This window comes from Oncorhynchus tshawytscha, linkage group LG22 (genome assembly GCF_018296145.1).
Source record: "Oncorhynchus tshawytscha isolate Ot180627B linkage group LG22, Otsh_v2.0, whole genome shotgun sequence".
Classification (NCBI taxonomy): Eukaryota; Metazoa; Chordata; class Actinopteri; order Salmoniformes; family Salmonidae; genus Oncorhynchus; species Oncorhynchus tshawytscha.
In genome coordinates, this window is record NC_056450.1 from 12863347 (window position 1) to 12890346 (window position 27000).

The window sequence follows — 27000 nt, forward strand, 5'->3', positions numbered from 1 at the left end:
CCTTGGATGAATATTTTCCCTTTGGGGGGTCACATGGGTGTCTTGTGATTACTGGGAGCGGTGTGTAAATGGTGGCAGATATCTGTTGACTAACCGTGTAGATAAATTGACAGAAAGTGCTATATCCAAAAGTACAGGCTGAATATAGCTTGGGTGTGTAGATATCACGGTGGGCTGAGCAATATTTTACTCTCTTATCTTACAAACTGTCTATAAAGAGACAGCAAATAATAAACTTGTCGGTTTCCCTATCAATCTTAACCTGTCGGGCACTTGGTTATCACGACCAACACAGAGAGACAGCTGTGGGATGCTTTCTTTGCCCCACCCAAACAGTGAAAGTGATGTCATTACTACTGCTTATGCAAACCAGCTGTGTGACCTTATTGGCTGTATGGGATTTACAGCGGTGTTGAGCTTTAAAAAATAAAAAATCCCCCAGCCATAACCTAGTCTGTGTACAGTCGTGGCCATATTACATTCATTTGATGCAAAGAGTCAATATTTGCAGTGTTGACCCTTCTTTTTCATGCTTTCAATTAGCTTCTGGGCCACACTGATGGCAGCCCATTCTTGCATAATCAATGCTTGGAGCTTGTCAGAATTTGTGGGTTTTTGTTTGTTCACCCGCCTCTTGAGGTTTGACCACAGGTTCTCAATGGGATTAAGGTCTGGGGAGTTTCCTGGCCTTGAACCCAAAATATCAATGTTTTGTTCCACGAGCCACTTAGTTATCACTTTTGCCTTATGGCAAGTTGCTCCATCATGCTGGAAAAGGCATCGTTCATCACCAAACTGTTCCTGGATGGTTGGAAGAAGTTGTTCTCTGAGGATGTGTTGGTACCATTCTTTATTCATGGCTTTGTTCTTAGGCAAACAAATGAAGTGAGTGAGCCCACTCCCTTGGCTGAGAAGCAACCCCACACATGAATGGTCTCAGGATGCTTTACTATTGACATGACACAGGACTGATGGTAGCGCTCACCTTGTCTTCTCCGGACAAGCTTTTTTCCGAATGCCCCAAACAATCGGAAAGGGGATTCATCAGAGAAAATGACTTTAACCCAGTCCTCAGCAGTCCAATCCCTGTACCTTTTGCAGGATATCAGTCATTCCCTGATGTTTTTCCTGGAGAGAAGTGGCTTCTTGGCTGCCCTTCTTGACACCAGGCCATCCTCAAAGTCTCCGCTACACTGTGCGTGCAGATACACTCACACCTGCCTGCTGCCATTCCTGAGCAAGCTCTGTACTGGTGGTGCCCCGATCCCACAGCTGAATCAACTTTAGGAGACGGTCCTGGCGGTTTCTGGACTTTCTTGGGGGCCGTGAAGCCTTCTTCACAACAATTGAACCGCTCTCCTTGAAGTTCTTGATGATCCGACAAATGGTTGATTAAGGTGCAATCTTACTGACAGCAATATCCTTGCCTGTGAAGCCCTTTTTGTGCAAAGCAATGATGACGGCACGTGTTTCCTTGCATGTAACCATGGTTGACAGAGGAAGAACAATGATTCCAAGCACCACCCTCCTTTTGTAGCTTCCAGTCTGTTATTCAAACTCGATCAGCATGGCAGTGTGATCTCCAGCCTAGTCCTCGTCAACACTCACACCTGTGTTAATGAGAGAATCACTGACATGTCAGCTGGTCCTTTTTGTGCCAGGGCTGAAATGCAGTGGAAATGTTTTTGGGGGGATTTAGTTCATTTGCATGGCAAAGAGGGACTGAAATTAATTGCAATTTATCTGATCACTCTTCATAACATTCTGGAGTATATGTAAATTGCCATCATACAAACTGAGGCAGCAGTTTGTCATTATTAATATTTGTCATTCTCAAAACTTTTGGCCACGACTGTATATTCCCTTCGACACTGCAGGCGACAACATTCCCTCCGACACTGCAGGCGACAACATTCCCTCCAACACTGCAGGCGACAACATTCCCTCCAACACGGCAGGCGACAACATTCCCTCCAACACTGCAGGCGACAACATTCCCTCCAACACTGCAGGCGACAACATTCCCTCCAACACTGCAGGCGACAACATTCCCTCCAACACTGCAGGCGACAGACAGAGTGAAGGCAACTGGGGGTAACCAGTGGATACATGTAGTTATGGTTAAGAGGCCTACAACTTTTCTTTACACTGGGAATTAGATCAAAATGTCAACTTTATAAAAACATTCTTTTATTTTCCCATTTCCATTCTTGAAATTTATGATGCTAGTAGAATTAACAGTAATTTTGGGATGTTAAAAATATAGAACATTTCTGAAAAGTAGAAATCAAAGTAAGGTAACACTTATGTGCTCAAATGTTTGTTTTTTTAAATGGCAAATTCCTCCAGTTAGATAAAACAAAAACAGTGATGTAATGTTATGCATAATGGAAATTGTAACATTCCTCTTAGTGCCTGATTTTAAGGGTAGACTATATGAATTCATCTACTTGTAGAGGTCTATAAACGAGAAATCACCCGGCTATTCATGCCGAATGTGCTTTTAAACAATAGATTGGGCTGTGTTTTAAATGCAGTTCTGCTGAAATGTATTGCCAAGCATTTGCGCAACATGTATATTTTTTAACTAGGCAACTCGGTTAAGAACAAATTTCTTATTTACAATGACTGCCTAGGAACAGTGGCTAAACTGCCTTGTTCAGGGGCAGAATGACAGATGTTTACCTTGTCAGCTCAGGGATTCTATCTAGCAAACTTTCGGTTACTGGTCCAACACTCTCATCACTAGGCTACCTGCGTATATGGGCAACTAGGCTAAAGACATGTTTCAGACACACTAAAAGAGACCCAAACAACACCTTAACCTCAGAATTCGTATGACATAAAATGAAAAACAAAAAGAAGCTACAAGTACTTTCTGTGTATGATCACTCCTTCCTATACAGAATGTCTGCATGGCAAGCTGGTGAAAATGATTTCTGTGTATGATCACTCCTTCCTATACAGAATGTCTGCATGGCAAGCTGGTGAAAATGATTTCTGTGTATGATCACTCCTTCCTATACAGAATGTCTGCATGGCAAGCTGGTGAAAATGATTTCTGTGTATGATCACTCCTTCCTATACAGAATGTCTGCATGGCAAGCTGGTGAAAATGATTTCTGTGGCTTAGAACAAAGCAAGTGTGAGTACACAAGAGTCACAAAAACATCAAACAGAAGCATATTATATAACATTGTTCAATATAATACTCTATGTATTAAGTGTCTAATTCGATACCATTACAAAAGGTATTGAAAATATCATAATACTGACTTATTTGAAAGGATTGGCACACCTGACCTCTTTATATACACACTACACTGTGACCCAGACATTATCAGTCTGGGGTGGTTTTCAGCAGTTGCCATGGTGACACGGTGTGGATCTTCTTTTTCTACCTCCTGTCAGACCATTGGCTGATCTGGGTTCAGCTTGCAGTAATGCAGGGGAGACTATTTCCTGCTTCGTCTCCTACAGATTGGCAGTGAGATTAAGCACCAAAAGAGGACCCCTCTCCTCACCACTACTGGGGACCTAACTCCCTAAGCCTTCACCTTGTCTAGTCATTTTACAAAATTGAGAAAAAAAAAAAAATGTATAGCTGGTGCACACACGCAAAAACACGCACGCAGACAGTCTTGCGCACACAAAATTGCTAGCTCAAATACACACCCATACACAAAAAAAACAAGCACAAACACACAAGCATGCACAAAGATGAACAAACAAGCTCAGAGCGCTCCTTTATTCCATTCAGAACTTTGTAAACAGATTTAAGGATGTTACTTTTTTTTTGCTATTTTTTTTGCGATCAACTAAGGTCTAAGGACCAATTTGAATTGAACGTGAAGCTTTACTTCTATTTATGGTTAACTGACTTTTGGAAGGAAGCTTTAAACCTGATGACGTGCAGGCAGGGCACATGGCGTGGTTGATGGGACCCCAGCCGCCGTCTTGGAGCCAGTGGTGATTAACAACGTAAAACCCTCCCCACCCAGTCCTGCCTCGGCCCAACCTCCAGGCCTGAATGACGAAAGCATCCAAGGGACAGGGATACAGCCCTCGGCCTCATTATTATCATCATCATTCACATTAGTATCAAGCCTTATCAATCTTATCTGTCTTTACCATGGAGTTGTATGTAGCAGAAGTGGGGGACATGGAGAGTCTGAAGGAGTGTTTATATTGGGGTTATGAGGGGCAGTTTGTCCTTGATGTCCACTGTAGGATGGGGGTCGCTGGAGTTCTGCCATGTTCTGAGGGGAAGGGTTGGTGTTGGAGGGATGGAGGGGTAAGTTTCATTCTTCTCCAGGGGTTCTAGTGGGGTCTTCACAGCTCTGTGTCTGCCAAGTTGGCGGTGGAGTGGCCGTTGGTGGGAGGGGGCTGGGTCTTGGCGGCCTCTTGGGAATCCCCGTTAGCGGGCTTCTCCCGGGTCTCAAGGGGGTTGAGAGGCGCCACAGACACCAGGGTGTTCCCCTGGTTCTCCTCATCCACTGGGTACGCATCCTCAGCCTGGGCAAACACAAACACGATCAACATAACATCATGCTGCTGGACTATTACAAACAAATGTGGATGGATATATTTAAGAATGTGCTACTGTATACAGTACACACCACCGATTTGGAATGTTAGAATCTAATAATCACTGGAGTCGATTGAAAGTATCAAACAACCCTTAGAGGAGTTGAGCTGCAGTTGGGTTTGAGCTACAGTAGTGACTGAACTAAAGCAGTGACGTCCGCAATATGGCTCTACTCTCTGGGTTTCTCTCTATGGCACATACCTGGTGAGGGTTTTTATCATGTGACCTCAGTGACAACAGCTGTAGCTCTTTGGAAAGGAGATGAAACCTTTGCACCCTACACACAGCTGTATAGATCTCATTATATAGGGTGTGTGCTGCTGGAACTCACAGTGTTACTGTAAGTTCTCCCGAGTGGTGCATCGGTCTAAGACACTGCATCTTAGTGCTAAAGGAGTCACTACAGACACCCTGGTTCGAATCCAGGCTCTATCACAACCGGCCATGGTTGGGAGTCCCACAGAGCAGCACACAATTGGCCCTGCATCGTCCAGGTTTGGCCGGTGTAGGCCGTCATTGTAAATGCTAATTTGTTCTTAACTGACTTGCCTAGATAAATCAAGGTTACATTTTTTTTAATGAAAAAATTTATAAAAGTTCCTCTGTGACAGTTTGCCAGAACTTTCCAAATGACAAGGCTGGCAACAATTCCTCTAAAATAAAGTGTTTTGATTATTTTCCCATTTTGATTTGTATGAGTGTTAAAAATATCATGAAACAGAAAAACCTGCCTGCAAAAATGTGTGTATTATATTTTTGGGGAATGTACAATTTTATTGAAAGCACCGAGCATTGCATGTTGAATTAATGGAACACAGGTCAGTGAAAACATTGTTTGAAATCACACAATGCTAAAAACTCCATTAAGCTGCACAGTGTACCATCTACATCAAGTCATTGACAATTTAACCCGGTGGAGCTTCAGATAAGGGGATAGGGCATCTCTGGCTTATGCTCAAGGTTAATCAGTGCTGCAATACAATACAGTACAACTAATGGGTACCACCCTAAGGGCATACACAAATGAGATCTAGGGTAGCCTACATATTGCAACTAGAATCTAGATGCATTGAAACAACGGTCAACCACAACAGTAAACAGGTGAATAGCCCTACGTGTTCATACTATACTACCTCAATCAGCCTGACTAACCAGTGTCTGTATATAGCCTGTCTTTTTACTGTTATTTTATTTCTTTACTTACCTATTGTTCACCTAACACCTTTTTTTGCACTATTGGTTAGAGCCTGTAAGTAAACATTTCACTGTAAGGTCTACACCTGTTGTAGTCGGCACACATGACAACTTTGATTTGATTTGACTAAGTAAATAGCCTAACAACGATGACTGACCAGCCTCATGCCCTTGGCGTTGTGTCTGCAGTGTTTCTTCAGACAGTAGCCTCCGATGAGGGCAGCAGCCAGCAGCAGGCCACTGATGAGCAGAGACACCAGCACGGTGGAAGAGTGTTTACCCCACTGAGGAGCTGCCTTCACCACACCCAGCTACAGAGAAAGAAAAGAAATCAAGAGAACGAACAAACGAGAGAAAGAGAGAGAATGAACAAACGAGAAATAAATAAGAGACAGAGATGACTGGTTAATACTGAGTTATATAATCATAGTGACCCTACTGCAAATATGTTATATTTAAAATTTCTCAGGCAATTAGACTTTCAAACATACAAAAAACACAGAACATCTAAACAGATGAAAAGGCTTTCATCAGTTGGCAGACATATTGGATTTCGCAGGGAAAGTTGCCGTTCAAAGAGTGGTGGGTAGATGGACCAGAAATGGGCAAAATGGGCCACCAAAAGGTTAGCTAGCTAACTAAAAAAGATTGGCAGATGACGGATGCTGAAAGCAGTCAAAGAAGGAGACATTTACGACATAGACGGTAGATTTTTTGCTGGCTTGCAGAGACGTTAGCTTCGTACACAATCTTGTCATCAGCAGTGTATATGTAAAGCTAAACGAATTGTGAATTCAGTAAAGTGTAAATTATGAAGACATTGACAGTTTTCAAATTGGTGACCTTGCTAGCCAGTGGCAATGAATTGGTGATCTTGCTAGCCAGTGGCAATGAATTGGTGACCTTGCTAGCCAGTGGCAATGAATTGGTGACCTTGCTAGCCAGTGGCAATGAATTGGTGACCTTGCTAGCCAGTGGCAATGAATTGGTGACCTTGCTAGCCAGTGGCAATGAATTGGTGACCTTGCTAGCCAGTGGCAATGAATTGGTGACCTTGCTAGCCAGTGGCAATGAATTGGTGACCTTGCTAGCCAGTGGCAATGAATTGGTGACCTTGCTAGCCAGTGGCAATGAATTGGTGACCTTGCTAGCCAGTGGCAATGAATTGGTGACCTTGCTAACCAGTGGCAATGCAGCAAATACATTCCAAAAATAAAAGACATGCAGCTAGCTACTCTGCTCATGAATCTAGGATTGCTTGCTAGCCAATGTGCTAGATCCCACCTGATCTCTTGCCAATTGAACTCCATTGCTGATTGTATTATTTTTTTAACCCTTATTTTACCAGGTAAGTTGACTGAACACATTCTCATTCACAGCAACGACCTGGGAAATAGTTACAGGGGAGAGAAGGGGGGATGAATGAGCCAATTGGAAACATGGCATGACAATAATGATAGCACCAACCGTCTTAACCTTAGCCTCACTCATTGGCATCACAATGAGTGGCAAGAAGTTGACATGATTAGTCCAGGCACATTTCAATATGGCTGTTCAAGTGATTAAAATGAATGGGCTCAATAACTGTATCTAGGAGGGGACCAAGGTAGAGTTTGTAACCTAGACTGGGATACTCAGGACAAGACAACATCACAGGGAGATGGTGGGGAGGAGGGACTCTCGCCAGCGTTGTGATCACAGAGCTGTGTCAGTTGGTAGAGGCGTCATTGGGGTGAAGGGGACGCTGGGAAGCTGGGGGATATTCCTCACCCTGGTGACGGGACTGTTCACTCCCGGGTTTTATATTAAATCAAAGTGATTTGTAAGTGGGGCCTTGTGTTTCCCTTCCCCGTTTGGTTCTTTATACTCGCTGTGTCTCTCCTATAAACAAATTGCTATCGAGGTTGCTATGAAACTACTAACTAAAGCCGTCATGGCACTCGTGTCACAGTACATTCAGAGTTGTGTAGAAAACATAGTATAACATGAATAAATACAGTATTGAACACTCCATCTCTTGTGCTAACAGGGATCATACATACCTGGTCCTTGATGTCTTGGCTGTTCAGGCTCTCTGACAAATCTTTGACTCCACCTGTTAAGGGAGAGACAAATGGCAGTTGTGAAAAAGGCACCTTTCAATTTCCAATAATCAAATAGTCTTATCATTCAAATATTCAAAGTCCCCCCCCCCAAAAAAAAATATTTAAAAAATTAATCGAACACATTATAGTACGACAGACAATACAGGTAAATCTACCATTAGAGCGTGTCAAAACCAGTGTGTTAGAGTTCTCCTCCTGGAACAGTTTAAGGTTGCAGTCTCCTGTGCACCAGGCTGAATCCTCCATGATTCTCTTGGTCACTGACTATGGGAAAAACATTTCAGATTAACGTTATCGTTAACCTATCGTTTTGCTCACTATTTGAACTATCATTTGAACATCACCACACCAAACACACAATGACGCCAGTATTTCAGCCGTCTGCTGCTTTCCCACAAATGTACACTATGCTCTCTCTCGGCATTCTCTCCCTCTCTGTAGTGTTGATACCTCTCAGGTGCTTCACAGTAGACTTGCAGCGTGTTAAAGGTTACTGTAGGTGTAACGTCTGCTTCCAACTCACACTCTCAAATACATAGATCTCCTGAACGCAGCTCACTTTCCATCCCACCTTACAGCTCACACTCTCAAACACATAGATCCCCTGAACGCAGCTCACTTTCCAACCCACCTTACAGCTCACACTCTCAAACACATAGATCCCCTGAACGTAGCTCACTCTCCAGATCCCAATCGCCTGAATTCTGATCACCTGTTCACACACCTGTATGTCATTATCACACACTATTTAGTTCAGTTCTTTGCACCCTGTCATTGTGAGGTATTGTTTGTTTTGTGACACACTTCTATTCGGAGCCCTGGGTTTCCTGTCATTTACACCCATGTATGATAGTTTTTGCCTGCCTCACTAACGATGCCTTTTGCCTGTATTTTAGCCTATCGGATTTCCTGTTATTGACCTCTTGCCTGATCTCCTGGACGACATGACTAGCCTTTTCCCTGCCTGTACTGTTGTCTTTTTGGATCCCCTGTATATGACCTTCTGCCCAGCTACCTGCCTCCTCCCGTGGTCCTTTACAATAAACACCTGCTGCGCCCTGCACTTGAAACTAGCTCTCTGTCTTCCATCGTGTTCATTACAGTAGGCTGTTATGTCCGTGCGTTCACCACGCCATATGCCTTTGCGTAATGGAAGAGACTCACTCACTCACCAGTGTCTTTTTAAAGCAGGATTCCGGATCTCTATGTTCATCACAGTGGGCCTCTCAAATATAAATGTTATTTGTCACATGCGCCGAATACAACGGGTGTAGACTTTACTGTGAAATGCCTGCTTACGAACCCTTCCCAACAAGGCAGAGTAAAACATGTATACTAAAAATAGTAACACAAGAGTAAAAATAAAGAAAAAACCTTCAATGAGTAGGTGTATCCAAACTTTGGACTGGTACTGGATATATATTTACTGCAGATGACCATATTAATGGACACTACTCTAGGTGTGACAGGACCAAAGATTGAATCACCTGACAAAGTAAATGCATTTTCTTGTCTATACATGGTAGTCATCAGCATACATTACCACACTTGCTTTTTAAATTACAAATGGTAAATAATTTGTAAAAATGTAGCAGAAGGGGCCTAGACAGCTGTCTTGCGGAATCCCACAGCTTTAGGTGTATACTGTATGAGAAACTTCCATTAATAGAAATCTGTGTTCTTCTGGATAGATAGCTTTCCATCCAGGATAGAGAAGTGGATGTGAATCCACAACACTTGAGTTTACCTGTCAATAGCACATGATCAATTACATCAAAAGAAACACTAACGTCTAACAACACTGTATCCACTAACTTCCTGTCATCCATACTCTTTAGCCAATCACCTGTCATTTGGGCTAAGGCCATACATGAACAAGGGAACAGCTTAGTAGAAGTTGAAGTCCGATTTGAAGTCGAAATCGAGGTTGGTAATCTGATGTCCAGAAGAAGTGCTTTGACATATGTAATAATAGTATGAACTTTCTGTACAAAAAAAGTATAGATAAAACACAAAAAAGTCACTAAATAGCAAAGTCGGGTAGGAACTCGTAAGATGTCACCCTTCTCCGTCGTGCCTCACTCTTAAACCACGACTCCATGTCTGCATTTCTATTGCTAGGTCTGCGAGAGTGCTGTTTTCTATTGACATTTGAGTGAGACTAATGTCTCTGTTCTTTATAACAATTGTGTTATTATTAGGTGCTGATTTTATAGGGAGTGTTGACTGGTTCTTCAGAAAAAGGGACTGCTTCTCATGGGAATTTACAGGGCACATTTTTTTGAGACCACATTACATGACTTTTCTCATTGAGAGATTTTCCTCTTCTTTGGAATGGATCTCATTTAATGGAAAGGGAAAGGGGAATACCTAGTCAGTTGCCAGCGACTCACGCTACACCCCTACTATTCTTCCACTGACCTTAGACCCCCCCTGAAGCCCACAGAGGCGTCCAGGGAGGAGACATCAGTCCTCCTCCTCATTTATCTCCCATGACGACAGATGGATGGATGATTTAGAATGGCTAAAGAATATCTGAGAAAACATCTGCCTTTATCAGGCCCCATATTTCCAACGAGCAGTTTGAGACGTATTAATCTTCCCGTGGCTAAGTGGAATGAAACAGAGACTTCCTCCCGGGCCAAGGTGCTGGGAGCCAGATAAGGGCCAGGGTATAAAGGAATGTGGCACCAGGATTGAGGGGTAAGGGGCCACAACGTTTTCCTCCTGTCTGTCTATCTCTGTCTGTATGTTGGTCTCACAGGTAGCTGGTTGGTACAGGCTGATATCTCTGTTAGTGTTGTGGTTGGGAAAAGAGTACAGCACAGTATACACTGGTAGAGGACGGGGGAGGGTAACTGTACCAGAGATACCCTTGTTAATGGCTTAGACTATACTGTACTGTAACAGATGAGACCTGGTCGGGTGGTACACCACAGAGGCTAATAGGGCATGTGAAAAGCCCATAAGGATGTATTTCATAACAACAGTAAAACATGTCGATACTCACACAGCTAGTTTCTGAAGAAAGCTCCACCTTGACTGTGTCTTTGTCCTTCACTGCGTCCTTGTCCACACACTCAACGGTGGGCTGCAGAGACAGAGACGGCAGCTTTCAACTCAGTAATTGACATCAGTTTTGTAAACGTATCTCTCCATTCACTAATCATCTGCTACATTCCCTCAAATCAAATCAAATTTGATTGGTCACAGGTGTTTAGCAGACGTTATTGGGTGTAGCGAAGTGCTTGTGTTTCTAGCTGCGACAGTGCAGTCATATCTAACAAGTAATATCTAACAATTTCACAACATTCACCCAATACACACAATGGAATGAAATTAAGAATATATAAATATATGGTATATCTGAGCAACGTCAGAGTGGCATAGACTAAGATACAGTAGAATAGTATAGAATACTGTATATACAGTACATATGAGATGAGTAATGCAAGATACGTAAACATTATTAAAGAGACTAGTGTTCCAATTATTAAAGTGGCCAGTGATTTCAAGTCTATGTATATTGGCAGCAGCCCCTTTACATTGAATTATAATACAGGGAATTTGAAAGAAATGTACTGTCTTGAGCCTTCTTTTAGCACGTTAATATGATACAGCATCTAAATGCATTGTAGGCATTCCCCACCATGATGTAGTTGGGTATTACTCACAAGAACAAAAACAGGGGCCTGATGCACAACAGGTGCGCCCGGGTCATCAGTAGCTTCAGTGCCCTGTGTGTCGACAACAGGTCCAGCTGTGGTGCCAGAGGTGTCACCTGTGGCTAAGGGGTCATGATCTGGCACCATGGAGGTGAAGGCAGTGTCCTGGTCTGGTACTGGAGTGAAGGTAGTGTCCTGGTCTGGTACTGGAGTACTGGTCCCAGAAGTGTTGTCAGCTGTGGAGTTAGCGACAGTAGTGGCCTTGTCGTCTACAGGGGTTTGGGGTTCGATGGTGGCATCAGTACCTGTTTTTTTTAAACATTTTTTTTATTGAAAACATACAGTTCTGAATACACAGTCCCCTTGACCACCCTCCGGAATCCTCACAATCCCACCCACATGCCCCATCACAAACCTAGTTTTTGACCAATCCTAACCCAGTCACCTGATGGAAGACCATGGAAGGGAAGAAGAAAACAAACAAACATGCAACAGGTACTGGTAGAGACGAACTTACTGGACAGGTGGACAGGACAACGTATAATAACAAACCGACAGTTGTGAAAGGGAGGTGACCAAACGAATGGTCAAGTGGATTGAAGTTCATTTGGGAGGAAGACTGTTATTGGGGACGAGTTGTGTTCGGTTTTAGCGACATCTTTCTTTGTCAACACAATTCGTATCTAGTTCAATGTTCTTTAAATAGAGAGAAGGAAATGAAGAACAAAAAGTAAGAGGACTATCAGATAAAATAATAATAAAAATCAATACCTTGAGTGTCGTCTGCGTGGGCTGCGACTCCTAAACCGGCAGAGCAGTGTGATCGTTAGAACTCTCAGCACTAGTAGCTCTGCTGAGGTTATAAATGTCATTAAATGCATTACGAATGGGTTGAATGTAATTCACTTATAAATGATTGACCATTGGTTAATGGAAAGGTATTATACTCATTACTCTACCCTATAGTCATTATCCAGAGCTATACAAAGTCTCTACTTCTATCAATATTATGTTCCTATCATTTTAATAGGCGCAGTAAAAGCCCATCTTAAAATCATGATTCTTTGTCATCTCCTTGGATCCTCCATAGCATATAGGCCTAATTACTGACTTCAAAGGTTTGATGTGGACTTTGGTCAGGGATCTTACCTGTTGCATCTGTGGGTGCAGCACCCAGGGCGTCTGTGGGTGCAGCCCCCGGGGTGTATGTGGGTGCAGCACCCGGGGTGTCTGTGGGTGCAGCACCCGGGGTGTCTGTGGGTGCAGCACCCGGGGTGTCTGTGGGTGCAGCACCCGGGGCGTCTGTGGGTGCAGCACCTGGGGCGTCTGTGGGTGCAGCACCCGGGGAATCTTTGGCATCGGATGTATAAGGTGTATCAATGGAATCTTGACAGTGAACTTCATCTGGGTGAGAGAAACCAACATGAATCAACATGTAGACCTGATACCATTGATAAGATACACTATATGACCAAAAGTATGTGGACACCTGCTTGTTGAACATCTCATTCCAATATCATGGGCATTAATATGGAGCTGGTCCCCTCTTTGCTGCTACAACAGCCTCCAGTCTTCTGGGAAGGCTTTCCACTAGATGTTGGAACATTGCTGTGGGGACTTGCTTCCATTCAGCCACAAGAGCATTAGTGAGGTCGGGCACTGATGTTGGGCAATTAGGCATGGCTTGCAGTCAGCATTCCAATTAACAACGCAGGTGTTTGATGGGGTTGAGGTCGGGGCTCTGTACAGGCCAGTTAAGTTCTTCCACACCGATCTCGACAAACCAGTTCTGTATGGACCTTGCTTTGTGCCTGGGGACATTGTCATGCTGAAACAGGAAAGGGCATTTCCCAAAATGGTGCCACAAAGTTAGAAGCACAGGATCATCTAGAATGTCATTGTATGCTGTAGCGTTAAGGTTTCCCTTCATTGGAATAACATCCCCAGGCCATTATTCCTCCTCCACCAAACTTTAAAGATGGCACTATGCATTGGGGCAGGTAGTGTGATTCATTCACAGTGTCTCCTGACCCCTCCTGTCTCAGCCTCCAGTATTTATGCTGCAGTAGTTAATGTGTCGGGGGGCTAGGGTCAGTTTGTTATATCTGGAGTACCTCTCCTGTCCTATTCGGTGTCCTGTGTGAATCTAAGTGTGCGTTCTCTAATTCTCTCTTTCTCTCTCTCTCGGAGGAGGACCTGAGCCCTAGGACCATGCCCCAGGACTACCTGACATGATGACTCCTTGCTGTCCCCAGTCCACCTGACCGTGCTGCTGCTCCAGTTTCAACTGTTCTGCCTTATTATTATACGACCATGCTGGTCATTTATGAACATTTGAAGATCTTGGCCATGTTCTGTTATAATCTCCACCCGGCACAGCCAGAAGAGGACTGGCCACCCCACATAGCCTGGTTCCTCTCTAGGTTTCTTCCTAGGTTTTGGCCTTTCTAGGGAGTTTTTCCTAGCCACCGTGCTTCTACACCTGCATTGTTTGCTGTTTGGGGTTTTAGGCTGGGTTTCTGTACAGCACTTTGAGATATCAGCTGATGTACGAAGGGCTATATAAATAAATTTGATTTGATTTGATGATCACTCCAGAGAACGCTTTTCCACTGCTCCAGAGTCCAGAGGACAGACAATTTCTACGCGCAACACGCTTCAGCAGTCGGGGGTAACGTTTTGTGAGCTTGAGTGGCCTACCACCTTGCGGCTGAGCCTTTGTTGCTCCTAGATGTTTCCACATCACAATAACAGCACTTACAGTTTTCCCGGGGCAGCTCTAGCAGGGCAGAAATTTAACGAACTGACTTGTTGGAAAGGTGGCATCCTATGACAGTGCCATGTTGAAAGTCACAGAGCTCTTCAGTAAGGCCATTATACTGCCAAAGTTTGTCTATGGAGATTTCATGGACGTGTGCTTGATTTTATACATCTGTCAGCAATGGATGTGGCTGAAATAGTCAAATCCACTCATTTGAAAGGGTGTCCACATACTGTTGTGTATATAGTGTATGTAGCCTTGATCCAAGGCCTTTGTATACCTCACAGAAGGGAGAGCTCAAACACTTCTTTATTTAGTGTTACTTTCCTTTCATAAAGTAGCTCGGCACTCTCAAAAAAATTGTCTGTGGTAACTTAGGTGTAGGTCTACGTGTCACCACCTAATGCTAACACAGCTATACACCTCAGATTCAGATGGCTAATTTGTGGGTTGACTTTTTTAGCACGTGGGTGGTGTGTTTGTGTGAATGTGGTCCGGGGGTGGAAGGCAGATTAACCCAGCCTGGCCCCCCGTGATTGCCACCCTGTGCCTCAGCCCACTGACCACCCCAACAGTGGACTGATTTCGGCTGTTTGCTCAGTAACCCTAGGTAGTTAATGGTCAAAGTGTGTGGTACTAACCTCTACAGACTGCACAAATAAACCCTACCTTCTAAACTCAGGACCCCTGACTCTACACCGACCATCAGGGAAAAAAATCCCATTTATAAAATAAGATTAGTTAGCTGTTGCAGGCAAGCCTGGATGTTGGTAAAGTCAAGTGAAACTGTATAATTTTTTTTACCCATGTGAGTTTATATGAGGTCAATTTATTTAGGCCTATTTTATCATGTTTTGTTATTGTTGGAGTCTACGGTTGCTATAGGCTTATTGGTTCTACACTTGCTATTGGGGCCAGAGTGGACATTTACAAGATAACTGACAAATGTTGCTTTAAGCCTACCCTAGAATGCTGATTCATAACGAGCAAGTACATTTTGAAAATCATTTGATATGATTTATCTGTCCAAATGTTGAGCAATTTCAGCATTGTTCCTATGGGCAGATGAGCTAGCTTCTTAGAGATAGGGGGCAGTATTTTCATGTCCGGATGAAAAGCATTCCCAAAGTAAACCGCCTGTTATTCAGATCCATAAGCTAGGATATGCATATAATAAGTAGATTTGGATAGAAAACACTCTAAAGTTTCTGAAACTGCTAAAATAATGTCTGTGAGTATAACAGAACTGATTTGGCAGGCGAAACCCTGAGGGCAAACCATCCAGGGGGGGAAAAAAACTGACATAGTATTTCCCATTGTTTTTCTATTGAAAGCTCTATTTAATAAGAACCTGGTTGCAGTTCCTATGGCTTCCACTAGATGTCACCAGTCTTTAGAAATTGGTTTATGTTTTTCTTTTGAGAAAGGAAGAAATACTGCTGTTCTTTGTGAGTGTCAAGCCAAGTGGACTCTGTTTGGTGCGCATGAACTGGAACGCGCTTCAAGTTATTTTTATCCGGTATTGAACACAGTATATCCCATCTTAAATTGTATCGATTATTTACATTTTAGGATACGTTAGGTCGTATTAGGAACGTTGTTTGAAATGTTTGGACCAAGTTTACAGGTAACTTATTAGATACTTTGTAGTCATGTTGTGCGAGTTGGAACCGGTGTATTTCTGAATTAAATGTGCCAAATAAATAGACATTTTGGGGATATAAAGAAGGACATTATCAAACAAAAGGACTATTTGTGATGTTTCTGGGACATTTTCGAGTGCCAACAGAAGAAGATCTTCAAAGGTAAGGCATTTATTATATTGTTATTTCTGACTTTTGTGTCACCACCTGCCTGGTTGAAAATTATTTTCATGTATTTGTGTGCGGGGCATTGTCCTCAGATAATCGCATGGTCTGCTTTCACCATAAAGCCTTTTTGAAATCTGACACTGCGGCTGGATCAACAAGAAATTAAGCTTTATTTTGATCTATTACACTCATATTTTCAGTTATCTTGAATGTGGATATTTCTGTAGTTTGAATTTGGCACTCTGCAGTTTCACTGGGTGTTGTCAAATTGACCCCGCTAAAGAGATTGGCGCGCGGAGGGATCACTAACAGGCTAGTGTGTGAGCTGGTATTCTAGAGTACAAACTCATCGTCACCCAGGCTCCAGAATGCAGGCTAACGCTCCATCTGAAAGGACTGGCCATGCTCTACAACCGTCAATACCCCTCAGCTGGGATATCTAGTTACACTTACAAAGGCACACGTATTCTTCTACCCTAACACAGCGGAGGCCTTGTGCTTGTCTCCGTGTGTACAAGTTGTTAAAAGCAGGTTTACTGAGATATGGTACAGTACATGAAGATAACCACTGTTTTCTGGGCACTGGCTCAAAGAGGTAAACTTAGCATATGTCACGTACATTTCTCTGGCCACAACCCTTTAAAGTTAGCAAAACACTGTTTTGTAAAACACACATAAAATCAAATAAATAAAAACATCTGTGTATGGCTAACCGGCACTAACTTTACACCGCAAGTTAACAGTTTAAACACTTCCTGATGTGGGTGGAAACAAGTGTGGTTTGTAAAGCCCTATCTATAACTGGAACAGTTATCTACCCAACGCTGCGGCATAATCAGAGCTTATGAGCACCCCACAACATATTATTTATCTTAATAACTTCCTTTTTCTTCTATTGCGATGATGAATTTAAGAATTGAACATACTGCCAACCACAGATGAGGATGTTAGCCAACCTCTTTGCAAGGTTTAGAAAGTTAGCTAGTTCTAGTTAGCTAGCATCGTCAACAAGTTTAAAGCATTACCTCAACATTTTCCTTGGCTAATAGTTGCCAAGTAGCCACAGTGATAGCATGTGTACAGAACTGCACACTAAGCCCTGTAAAATGTGCTACAATTCAATCTTGACATTGTGCAGAGCAGGGTATACATTTTAATTGGCTTAGCTGGGAATTAACTCAATGTTTAAAAAGGCTCAGTGCAGTCAAAAATGTGAATTTCCTGTGTTTTATATACACTTATACACACTATGAGGTTGGAATAATACCGTAAAATTGACAATGCCCTTTTAGTGTAAGAGCTGTTTGAAAAGACTGCTTGAAATTTCAGCCTGTTTTGGTGGGATGGAGTTTTGGTTTAATTAACTGTAGTCAATGAACAGCATTCTCACATAGGTGTTCTTCTTGCCCAGATGTGTTAGGGCCGTGTGAATAGCGATGGAAATTGATCTCCCGGGGTTCTGTTGGAGTGGGAGGCAAATTGGAGTGGATCCAGTGTGCCTGGCATGCTGGCCTTGATATGGGCCATGACCAGCCTCTCAAGACACTTCATGATGACCGGAGTGAGTGGGACGGGACGATAGTCATTTGGACATGTCACCTTGGTCTTCTTGGGCACTGGGACGATGGTGGTCTCCTTGAAGCAAGTGGGGACAGCAGGGACAGGGGCAGGTTGAAACGTTCTGAGAAGACGCCCATCAGCTGGTCAGAGCACACGCAAGGGGCCATCTGGGCTGGTGGCTTTGTGAGTATTTATTATTTTGAGAGTTTTCCTCAAGTCAGCCTCGGAGATCGAAAACACCTGGTCGTCCGGAGCGTTCCTGGATGGCTCAGTATCGTCTGCCTCGATGCGAGCATGGAATGTGCTAAGCACTTCTGGGAGCGAGGCTTCAGTGGACACTGCACAGCTGAGGTCTGATTGAGAAATCTTACCTACCCCACAGCCAAGCCCTTCCGTTAGCCCCACACTCCACTACCATGTCAGACCACCACATGAGCTTGCTCTCAGCCCACACACACACTCAGGTGCGCAAAAAAAATCACACTCCACATAAACACACACCTTTTCTTCTTTCCTGTATGAGTATGTTTTGTTTTGGAGGTCTTGGAGCATTGAGCCTAAAAACCAGTGAAAGTCAAACCATTGACCTAGTGTGAGGCGGTGGCCACAATCTCTTCAATACACTCAGCCATCCACAGCCAATGCTACCCTGTCTGTTTTTAGCATGTATCACAGTGCGGTGATGAGGCATGGCCGCCATAGGCCACTAAATCATGGGTTGCAGTGTGGCCGTGACAGGGGCCTGGTCTCTGTGGTCTGCCTCTACAGCGTGGCTGTGGCCTGACCCATCAACCGCAATTACACTGTTGGCCCATGATACAGTAGTTAGTAGTAATGTTCTATGGCCAAATAAGAGGAGAGGACAGCCATGGGTCTGCCTGACAGACTGTAGAGACATGTCTGTAGATATTTCTGATGGGTTGATCTATGATGAGGAGGTTGACTCCATGGTTATATTGTCTTAGGGGAGCGGTGTATGTCACTGGATGAGGTCACTGACTTGACATACTTGATATATGTACAACGTGACTGTCTATAGTATCTACATATCCATAAATACGTGTGCACTATCCCCGAAAGTGTGTATTTCACGACCGTACACAATCATTTTATTTTTATATTGAGAGGTCAAGAGGTCACAAGGAATAAATTGTATTTATAAATCGCAGGTCATTTTAACGATGAGCCACCACCACTATCACTATGAACGCACACACCCAAATGTGCAGACCTAAAAACTTATGGTACATTCATAAGCCCCACAAACACATAATGGGTTCTTCTCCCATGTAGCTCCCCTGTTGGAGCTGATACAACACTCACTGAAAAACAGTGAGAGTAGTTCTCTTTATTGGCCCTGTTGCCATAGCAAACAAAGTTGCCATAGCAGATGTTAGAAGCCCCATGGGCTCTGCTCCTGGCCTGGAGAGAGACCAAGTCCTCCCATCGCTGCTCGGGGTAAACCAACCATGGAGGAGTGGAGGGAGAGGATTATGAGCGGGAGGGAAGATGTCTCTTATCATTAATTTATGTGTGTTGATGTCTGTATGAAAGCCAGATCCCACAGTTGTTTTTGCTTCCCAACCAGCCAGGCAACCTCCATTTGGCCCTTCTAGCTAAATCTGAGATATATGGGCCCTCTATACCTCCCCTTTACACTAATCCTGACATGCATATGCTGAGCGATTGAGCTTGGGGGATTGTGTCTGGACTATTTTATTTTATTTAACCAGGTTGGCCAGTTGAGAACAAGTTCTCATTTACAACTTCGACCTGCCCGAGATAAAGCAAAGCAGTGCGACAGAAACAACACAGAGTTACACATAGGATAAACAAACATACAGTGTGTGCAAATGAAGTAAGAAGGTAAGGCAATAAATTGGCCAATAGTGAAATAGTGGCGAAATAATTACAATTGAGCAATTTACACTGGAGTGATATATGTGCAGATGAGGATGTGCAAGTAAAGATACTGGTGTGCAAAAGAGCAGAATAACAAAAACAAATATGGGGATGAGGTAGGTAGTTGGTTGGATGGGCTATTTACAGATGGGCTGTGTACAGCTGCAGCGATCGGTAAGCTGCTCTTCAAGCTAACGCTTGAAGTTAGTGAGGGAGATAAAAGTCTCCAACTTCAGTGATTTTTTGCAATTCGTTCCAGTCATTGGCAGCAGATAACTGGAAGGAAAGGCGGCCAAAGGAGGTGCTATGGGTGGGAGTTGCTATGGTGACCAGTGAGCTGAGATAAGGCGGAGCTTTACCTAGCAAAGACTTATAGATGACCTGGAGCCAGTGGGTTTGGCGTTGAATATTTAGCGATGACCAGCCAATGAGAGCACACAGGTCGCAGTGGTGGGTAGTATATGGGGTTTGGTCACAAAACAGATGGCACTGTGATAGACTGCATCCAATTTGATGAGTAGAGTGTTGGAGGCTATTTTGTAAATGACATCGTCGAAGTCAAGGATCGGTAGGATGGTCAGTTTTACGAGGGTATGCTTGGCAGCATGAGTGAAGGAGGCTTTGTTACAAACTAGGAAGCCGATACTAGGTTTAACTTTGGATGGAGATGCTTAATGTGCGTCTTGAAGGAGAGTTTACAGTCTAACCAGACACCTAGGTATTTATAGTTGACCACATAGTCTAGGTCAGAACCGTCCAGAGTAGCGATTTCCCGTTCGGGTGGGCGGGTGTGGGCAGCGATCGGTTGAAGGGCATGCAATTTGTTTTACTAGCATTTAAGAGCAGTTGGAGGCCACAGAAGGAGTGTTGTATGGCGTTGAAGCTTGTTTGGAGGTTTGTTTACACAGTGTCCAAAGAAGGACCAGATGTATACAGAATGGTGTCGTCTGCGTAGAGGTGGATCAAAGAATCACCCTCAGCAAGAGCGACATCATTGATATATACAAAGAAAAGAGTTGGCCGGAGAATTGAACCCTGTGGCACCCCCATAGAGAATGCCAGAGGTTCGGACAACAGGGCCTCAGAGTTCAGTGTGTCAAATCGATCTGAGAAGTAGTTGGTGAACCAGGCGAGGCAGTCATTAGAGAAACCAAGGCTGTTGAGTCTGCCGATAAGAATACGGTGATTAACAGAGTCGAAAGCCTTGGCCAGGTCGATGAAGACGGCTGCACAGTACTGTCTTTTATTGATTGGCGGTTATGATAACGTTTAGGACCTTGAGCATGGCTGAGGTGCATACGTGATCAGCTCGGAAACCAGATTGCATAGTGGAGAAGGTACAGTGGGATTAGAAATGGTCGGAGATCCCTTTGTTCACTTGGCTATCGAATACTTTAGAAAGGCAGTGCAGGATGGATATAGGTCTGTAACAGTCTGGGTCAAGCGTGTCTCCCCCTTTGAAGAGGGGATGACCGTGGCAGCTTTCCAATCTTTACCAATCTCAGACGATACGAAAGAGAGGTTGAACAGACTACTAATAGGGGTTGCAACAATGGCGGTGGATAATTGTAGGAAGAAAGGGTCCAGATTTTCTAGCCCAACTGATTTGTAGGGATCCAGATTTTGCCTCTCTTTCAGAACATCAGCTGTCTGGATTTGGGTGAAGGAGAAGCAGGGGGGCTTGGGCCAGTTGTTGCGGGGTGTGCAGAGCTGTTGGCCGGGGTTGGGGTAGCCAGGTGGAAAGCATGGCCAGCCGTAGAGAAATGCTTATTGAAATTCTCGATTATCATGGATTTATCAGTGGTGACAGTGTTTCCTAGTCTCAGTGCAGTGGGCAGCTGGGAGGAGGTGCTCTTATTCTCCATAGTCTTTACAGTGTCCCAACACTTTTTGGAATTACTGCTGCAGGATGTAAATTCCTGTTTGAAAAAGCTAGCCTTTGCTTTCCTAACTGACTGTGTGTATTGCTTCCTGGCTTCCCTGAAAAGTTGCATATCGAGGGGACTAGAGAGAGTTATACACATGAATCTATTCGCCCATAATAGTTGATGGCTGCTGTTTTTACGGTTCAATTCATTGCACATATACACAGCGGTACACAGACAATGAAACCAAAAGATCCGACAATCCAAGCGGATATAGTTGTTGAATTTGAGGACAGACTCTTACAGTGAGAGTTTGAGATGTGACTGTGGGTGTGTCTGTGTTTGTGCAGAGAGGAGTCCAGTGTGTGTGTGTCCAGCTCTGTGGAGAGTGTTTCCGGGCCCCTCACTCTGATGTCATCGTGGCACCAATGGAACAGATTGTGCTCCTGAGCAGCTCGGGTCTCCAAAACGAAATGCATAACATTTGGTTGCCAGATTTGCAAGAGCGCAGAGGGGAAAGATTACAAGAGGATAATTTGTTTGTTCCGCACTGCTAGTGCACATGGCAGAGCAGTGTAGTGAGTCTGTGGGTCAGGAACGGGGCAGCCAGTATACCTAACCCACTTGGAAAACACACACACAGGGAGTGTGACAGGACCCATGCCAGGTGAGATGATGACAGCTCGGGGTAAAAATTGTTTGATCACAGCAGGACCAACAGTGGTCGATGGTCCCGTCACATCAACACCGTGGTGAAGAAGGAACAACAGTGCCTCAACCTCAGGCGGCTGAAGAAGTGAAATGTCCACAGATTCACCGTTGAGAGCTGGCTGCATCAACACCTGGTACGACGACTGCACAGTCCTGAACCGCAAGGCTCTTCAGAGGGTGGTACGGTCAGCCCGGCACGCTATCGGGGCACGCTGCCTGCCCTCCAGGATATTTACAGCACTCAGTGTCGAAGGAAGGCCAAGAAAGTCATTAAGGACCTCAGGCACCCGGGCCACGGACTGCTCACTCTGCTACAGTCTAGCAGACGGTACAAGTGCATCAGAGCTGTTACCAAGAGGCTTGGAAACAGCTTCTATCGATAGGCCATCAGACTGTTGAACAGAAATCACAAGCTGTCTACCGGGCCGGTACTCTGTCCTGCACCTCAAAATCAAATCAAATTTATTTATATAGCCCTTCGTACATCAGCTGATATCTCAAAGTGCTGTACAGAAACCCAGCCTAAAACCCCAAACAGCAAGCAATGCAGGTGTAGAAGCACGGTGGCTAGGAAAAACTCCCTAGAAAGGCCAAAACCTAGGAAGAAACCTAGAGAGGAACCAGGCTATGTGGGGTGGCCAGGCCTCTTCTGGCTGTGCCGGGTGGAGATTATAACAGAACATGGCCAAGATGTTCAAATGTTCATAAATGACCAGCATGGTCGAATAATAATAAGGCAGAACAGTTGTAACTGGAGCAGCAGCAGTTTATTCATTTACTGGATTCTTGACATATCTCACTGAAATATATACTGCTGTACATACACTGAGTGAACAAAACATTAGGAAGACCTTCCTAAAAACTTTCTTTAACCTGTCTCCTCCCCTTCATCTACACGGATTAAAGTGAATTTAACAGTTGGCATCAATGAGGGTTCATAGCTTTCACCTGGATTCACCTGGTCAGTCTGTCATGGAAAGAGCAGGTATTCATAATGTTTTGTACACTCAGTGTATTTGTATTTGTTATGGATCCCCATTAGTTCCTGCCAAGGCAGCAGCTACTCATCCTGGGGTTTATTATGGATCCCCATTAGTTCCTGCCAAGGCAGCAGCTACTCATCCTGGGGTTTATTATGGATCCCCATTAGTTCCTGCCAAGGCAGCAACTACTCATCCTGGGGTTTATTATGGATCCCCATTAGTACCTGCCAAGGCAGCAGCTACTCATCCTGGGGTTTATTATGGATCCCCATTAGTACCTGCCAAGGCAGCAGCTACTCATCCTGGGGTTTATTATGGATCCCCATTAGTTCCTGCCAAGGCAGCAGCTACTCATCCTGGGGTTTATTATGGATCCCCATTAGTTCCTGCCAAGGCAGCAGCTACTCATCCTGGGGTTTATTATGGATCCCCATTAGTTCCTGCCAAGGCAGCAGCTACTCTTCCTGGGGTCAAACAAAGTTAAGGCAATTATACATTCTTTTAACATTACAATATATTCACAACATATTAAGTGTGTGCCCTCACGCCCCTACTCTACCACATATTTACACAAAATCCATGTGTTCATGTGTGTGTGTATAGTGTGTATGTTATGTGTGTGTATGCATGTGTCTGTGCCTGTGTTTGTTGCTTTACAGTCTCTGCTGTTCCATAAGGTGTATTTTTTATCTGGTTTTTAAATCTAATTGTACTTCTTGCATGAGTTACTTGATGTGGAATAGAGTTCCATGTAGTCATGGCTCTATGTAGTACTGTGCGCCTCCCATCGTCTGTTCTGGACTTGGGGACTGTGAAAAGACCTCCGGTGGCAGGTCTTGTGGGATATGCATGGGTGTCCGAGTTGTGTGCCAGTAGTTCAAACAGACAGTTCGGTGCATTCAACATGTCAATACCTCTCACACATACAAGTAGTGATGAAGTCAATCTCTCCTCCACTTTGAGCCAGGAGAGATTGACATGCATATTATTAATGTTGCTCTCTGTGTACATCCAGGAACCAATCTTAGTATATATTTTTGGTGTATATACGCATAGATTGCATTTGGATTACTGATAGTGTTCGAGTTGTTAACTGGATTCATTGACATCTCTTGATTTCTATTGTTGATTATTTGTGTACTTGTTTGACATTTTACTGCACTGTTAGGTGCTAGTAAAACAAGCACTTCTCTGCACCCGCTATAACATCAGCTAAACTGTGCACGCAACCAGTACACTTTTATTTGAACGGAAACAGAGAGACGTCTTGATGAGCACGCCTAATAGAAGAGGTCATGGAGAACAGTGGAACATGTTCAATCACCTCAAGCCCCAGTGAATCTTCATGTGTGCGTTTGGTATCCGTGTGTTTGACCTTGCACTAGAAAATGACCCAGTGTCCCCCCCATATCCCCAGGAGGGTCTAAGGAGCACACGACTGAGGTTTGAGTGACTTTTGCCATTTGGCTGCTGTAAACGATCTAGCTGAACGCGGCCGACTCCCCAGCCCAGCCAGGAGGAATGCCGTGTGGAGAGATCAACAAACTGTGTGGCATCATGTTTACTCTGCACCACTGGCCATGCCACGTATCTGTCTGCTTTCGTCGCCCACCACAATGCCTCAATTACAGACCATTAAACCATGATTTACTGGGCTCTTTTGTAGATGCTTGCTTTTGGTATTACAGCGTCTGAAAATGACTAAAATGTCATGTAAATATTATTACGTTTTTGCTGATTTATTGTGAAGATGTCTGCTATTCGCACTTACTCTCACGTGTCCCTGTCTCTTCCTCGCCCCCTCTACTCTTCCTTCCGAAACCTTTTCCCATTGCGATAGCCATCTCTGACCCTTTTTGTTATCCTAGTGTAAGAGATGCAGGGTGGGGAAGGAGAATAGAGACTGAACCAAAACAAACATCTCCACACTGAATTAAAGGGTCACGCAGAGAGCATGGCCTCTCTAACCCCTCTGTAATTAGGGCCTGGGGAGGGCTGTGGATGTGGCCTGGCCTGTAGCAGGGTAGGGTCCTGGGGGCCTCCAACAGGGTGGGGTTCAGCACTGCAGATGTCAGTCTCCCTGGGGAATCCCTGTCTGTCTCTCTCCCTAGCCCTGCCTAGTCTCAGGCAGACGATCAGGAGCCCCTTGACGTCAGAAGCCACTCAGAGACAGACAGGCCTCAGGCTCGGCCTACACCCTTGGGCTCACCTCCAAACTGAAGGGGAGGCGGACTCAAATAATACACAAACAGAACTTCCTTAGGACGGCAAGACTATTAAGCAGTACTTCATTGACACAGCAGTTACTTCGTCAATACAGTGCACTAATACTTCTTGGACAGAATGCGTTTGTCAATGCATCGTCAGCTTCTGGAGACACTCACAAAGGAGGCACACTTGGCTAAGCTTATGAACCAATATTTATTTTTTCTGGGCTCGGGAACTTCCCCCTCCCTCGGGTGATGTGCCTTAATGCACGCTAACAGGTACATTTTGTTAACCACAACCTCAGTTCCACAAGCAGACTGACATAGATGGCAGTTCCTGCAACAACAGGAACCACAGTTATAGATTTTTAAAAAGGCACACAGCATTATTAGCGATAATAAGTACATATACAGTGCCTTCAAAGTATTCACACCTCTTGACTTTTCCCACATTATTGTGTTACAGTGGGATTAAAATGTATTTAATTGTCACTTTTTTTGTCAATGATCTACACAAAATACTAATGTCAAAAGGAGAATAAAAATGCAAACATTTGTAATTTTTTTTTTTTAAATTTAAAAAACATGGGAAAAAAAATACACATTAATATATAGTATATTGATTAGATAAGTATTCAACCCCCTGAGTCAATACATGTTAGAATCACCTTTGGCAGCGATTACAGCCGTGAGTCTCTCAGTGAGTCTAAGATCAACATTTGCCCAGTATTCTTTTCAAAATTCTTCAAGTTGTCAAAGTTGGTTGTTGATCATTGCTAGACAACCATTTTTAGGTCTTGCCATAGATTTACAAACAGATGTAAGTCAAAACGGTAACTTGGCCATTCAGGAACATTCACTGTCTTCTTGGTAAGCAACTCCAGTGTAGATTTGGCCTTCTGTTTAAGGTTATTGTCCTGGTGAAAGGTGATTTCATCTCCCAGTGTCTGGTGGAAAGCAGACAGCCAGGTTTTCCTCTAGGATTTTGACTGTGTTCCATTCTGTTTCTTTTTTTATCTGGAAGATTTTTCCAGTCCTTAACAATTTACCAGCATACCCATAACATGAAGCAGCTACCACTATGCTGAAAATATGGAGATTGGTACTCAGTAATTTGTTGTGTTGGATTTGCGCCAAACATAACACTTTGTATTCATTTTTTGTAGTATTACTTTAGTGCCTCGTTGCAAATAGAATGCATGTTTTGGAATATTCTTTGTGCAAAACTGTCAAGGCGAAGGGTGGCAACTTTGAAGAATCTCAAATATAAAATATATTTTGATTTGTTTAACACTTTTTTGGTTACTACAAGATTCCATAAGTGTTATTTCATAGTTGATGTCTTCACTATTATTCTACAATGTAGAAAATAGTACATCTTGAATGAGTAGGTGTGTCCAAACATTTGACTGATACTGTATGTCGGCTCAATTGGTAATTCTCTTTCAATTTCAATTGCGCTATAAAACTGAAGTCTCGTGTTCTCCTAATAGAGGCCCCCCCTCCCCCACCCCGCCTCAGACCCAGGCCAGGGTGGATTTCCACGGAGGCTGAAAAGGGATCCCATTCCTACTAGTCAGCAAGTCAACCAAGTCCATCTGTACTGGTCACTGTGGGGGCAACTCCTTGAAACAAAGAACATTACAGT

At 43.9% G+C, this 27000-nt stretch overlaps 1 protein-coding gene across 1 annotated transcript in view; it reads right to left on the reverse strand.

Annotated features, from left to right (window-relative positions):
- Nucleotides 1–3721: 3721 nt before the first annotated feature.
- LOC112221827 (hematopoietic progenitor cell antigen CD34) overlaps nt 3722–27000 on the reverse strand; it is a 32799-nt gene continuing 9520 nt past the window's right edge. Inside the window, exons 2-9 of the mRNA XM_024384191.2 lie at nt 12702–12956; nt 12324–12353; nt 11562–11857; nt 10898–10978; nt 8043–8151; nt 7825–7877; nt 5941–6093; nt 3722–4515 (exon numbers count right to left, since the gene is read on the reverse strand). Of these exons, the coding sequence (XP_024239959.1) occupies nt 4333–4515; nt 5941–6093; nt 7825–7877; nt 8043–8151; nt 10898–10978; nt 11562–11857; nt 12324–12353; nt 12702–12956 (1160 nt within the window). The 3' untranslated portion in view covers nt 3722–4332. The remainder of the gene's footprint in view (nt 4516–5940; nt 6094–7824; nt 7878–8042; nt 8152–10897; nt 10979–11561; nt 11858–12323; nt 12354–12701; nt 12957–27000) is intronic.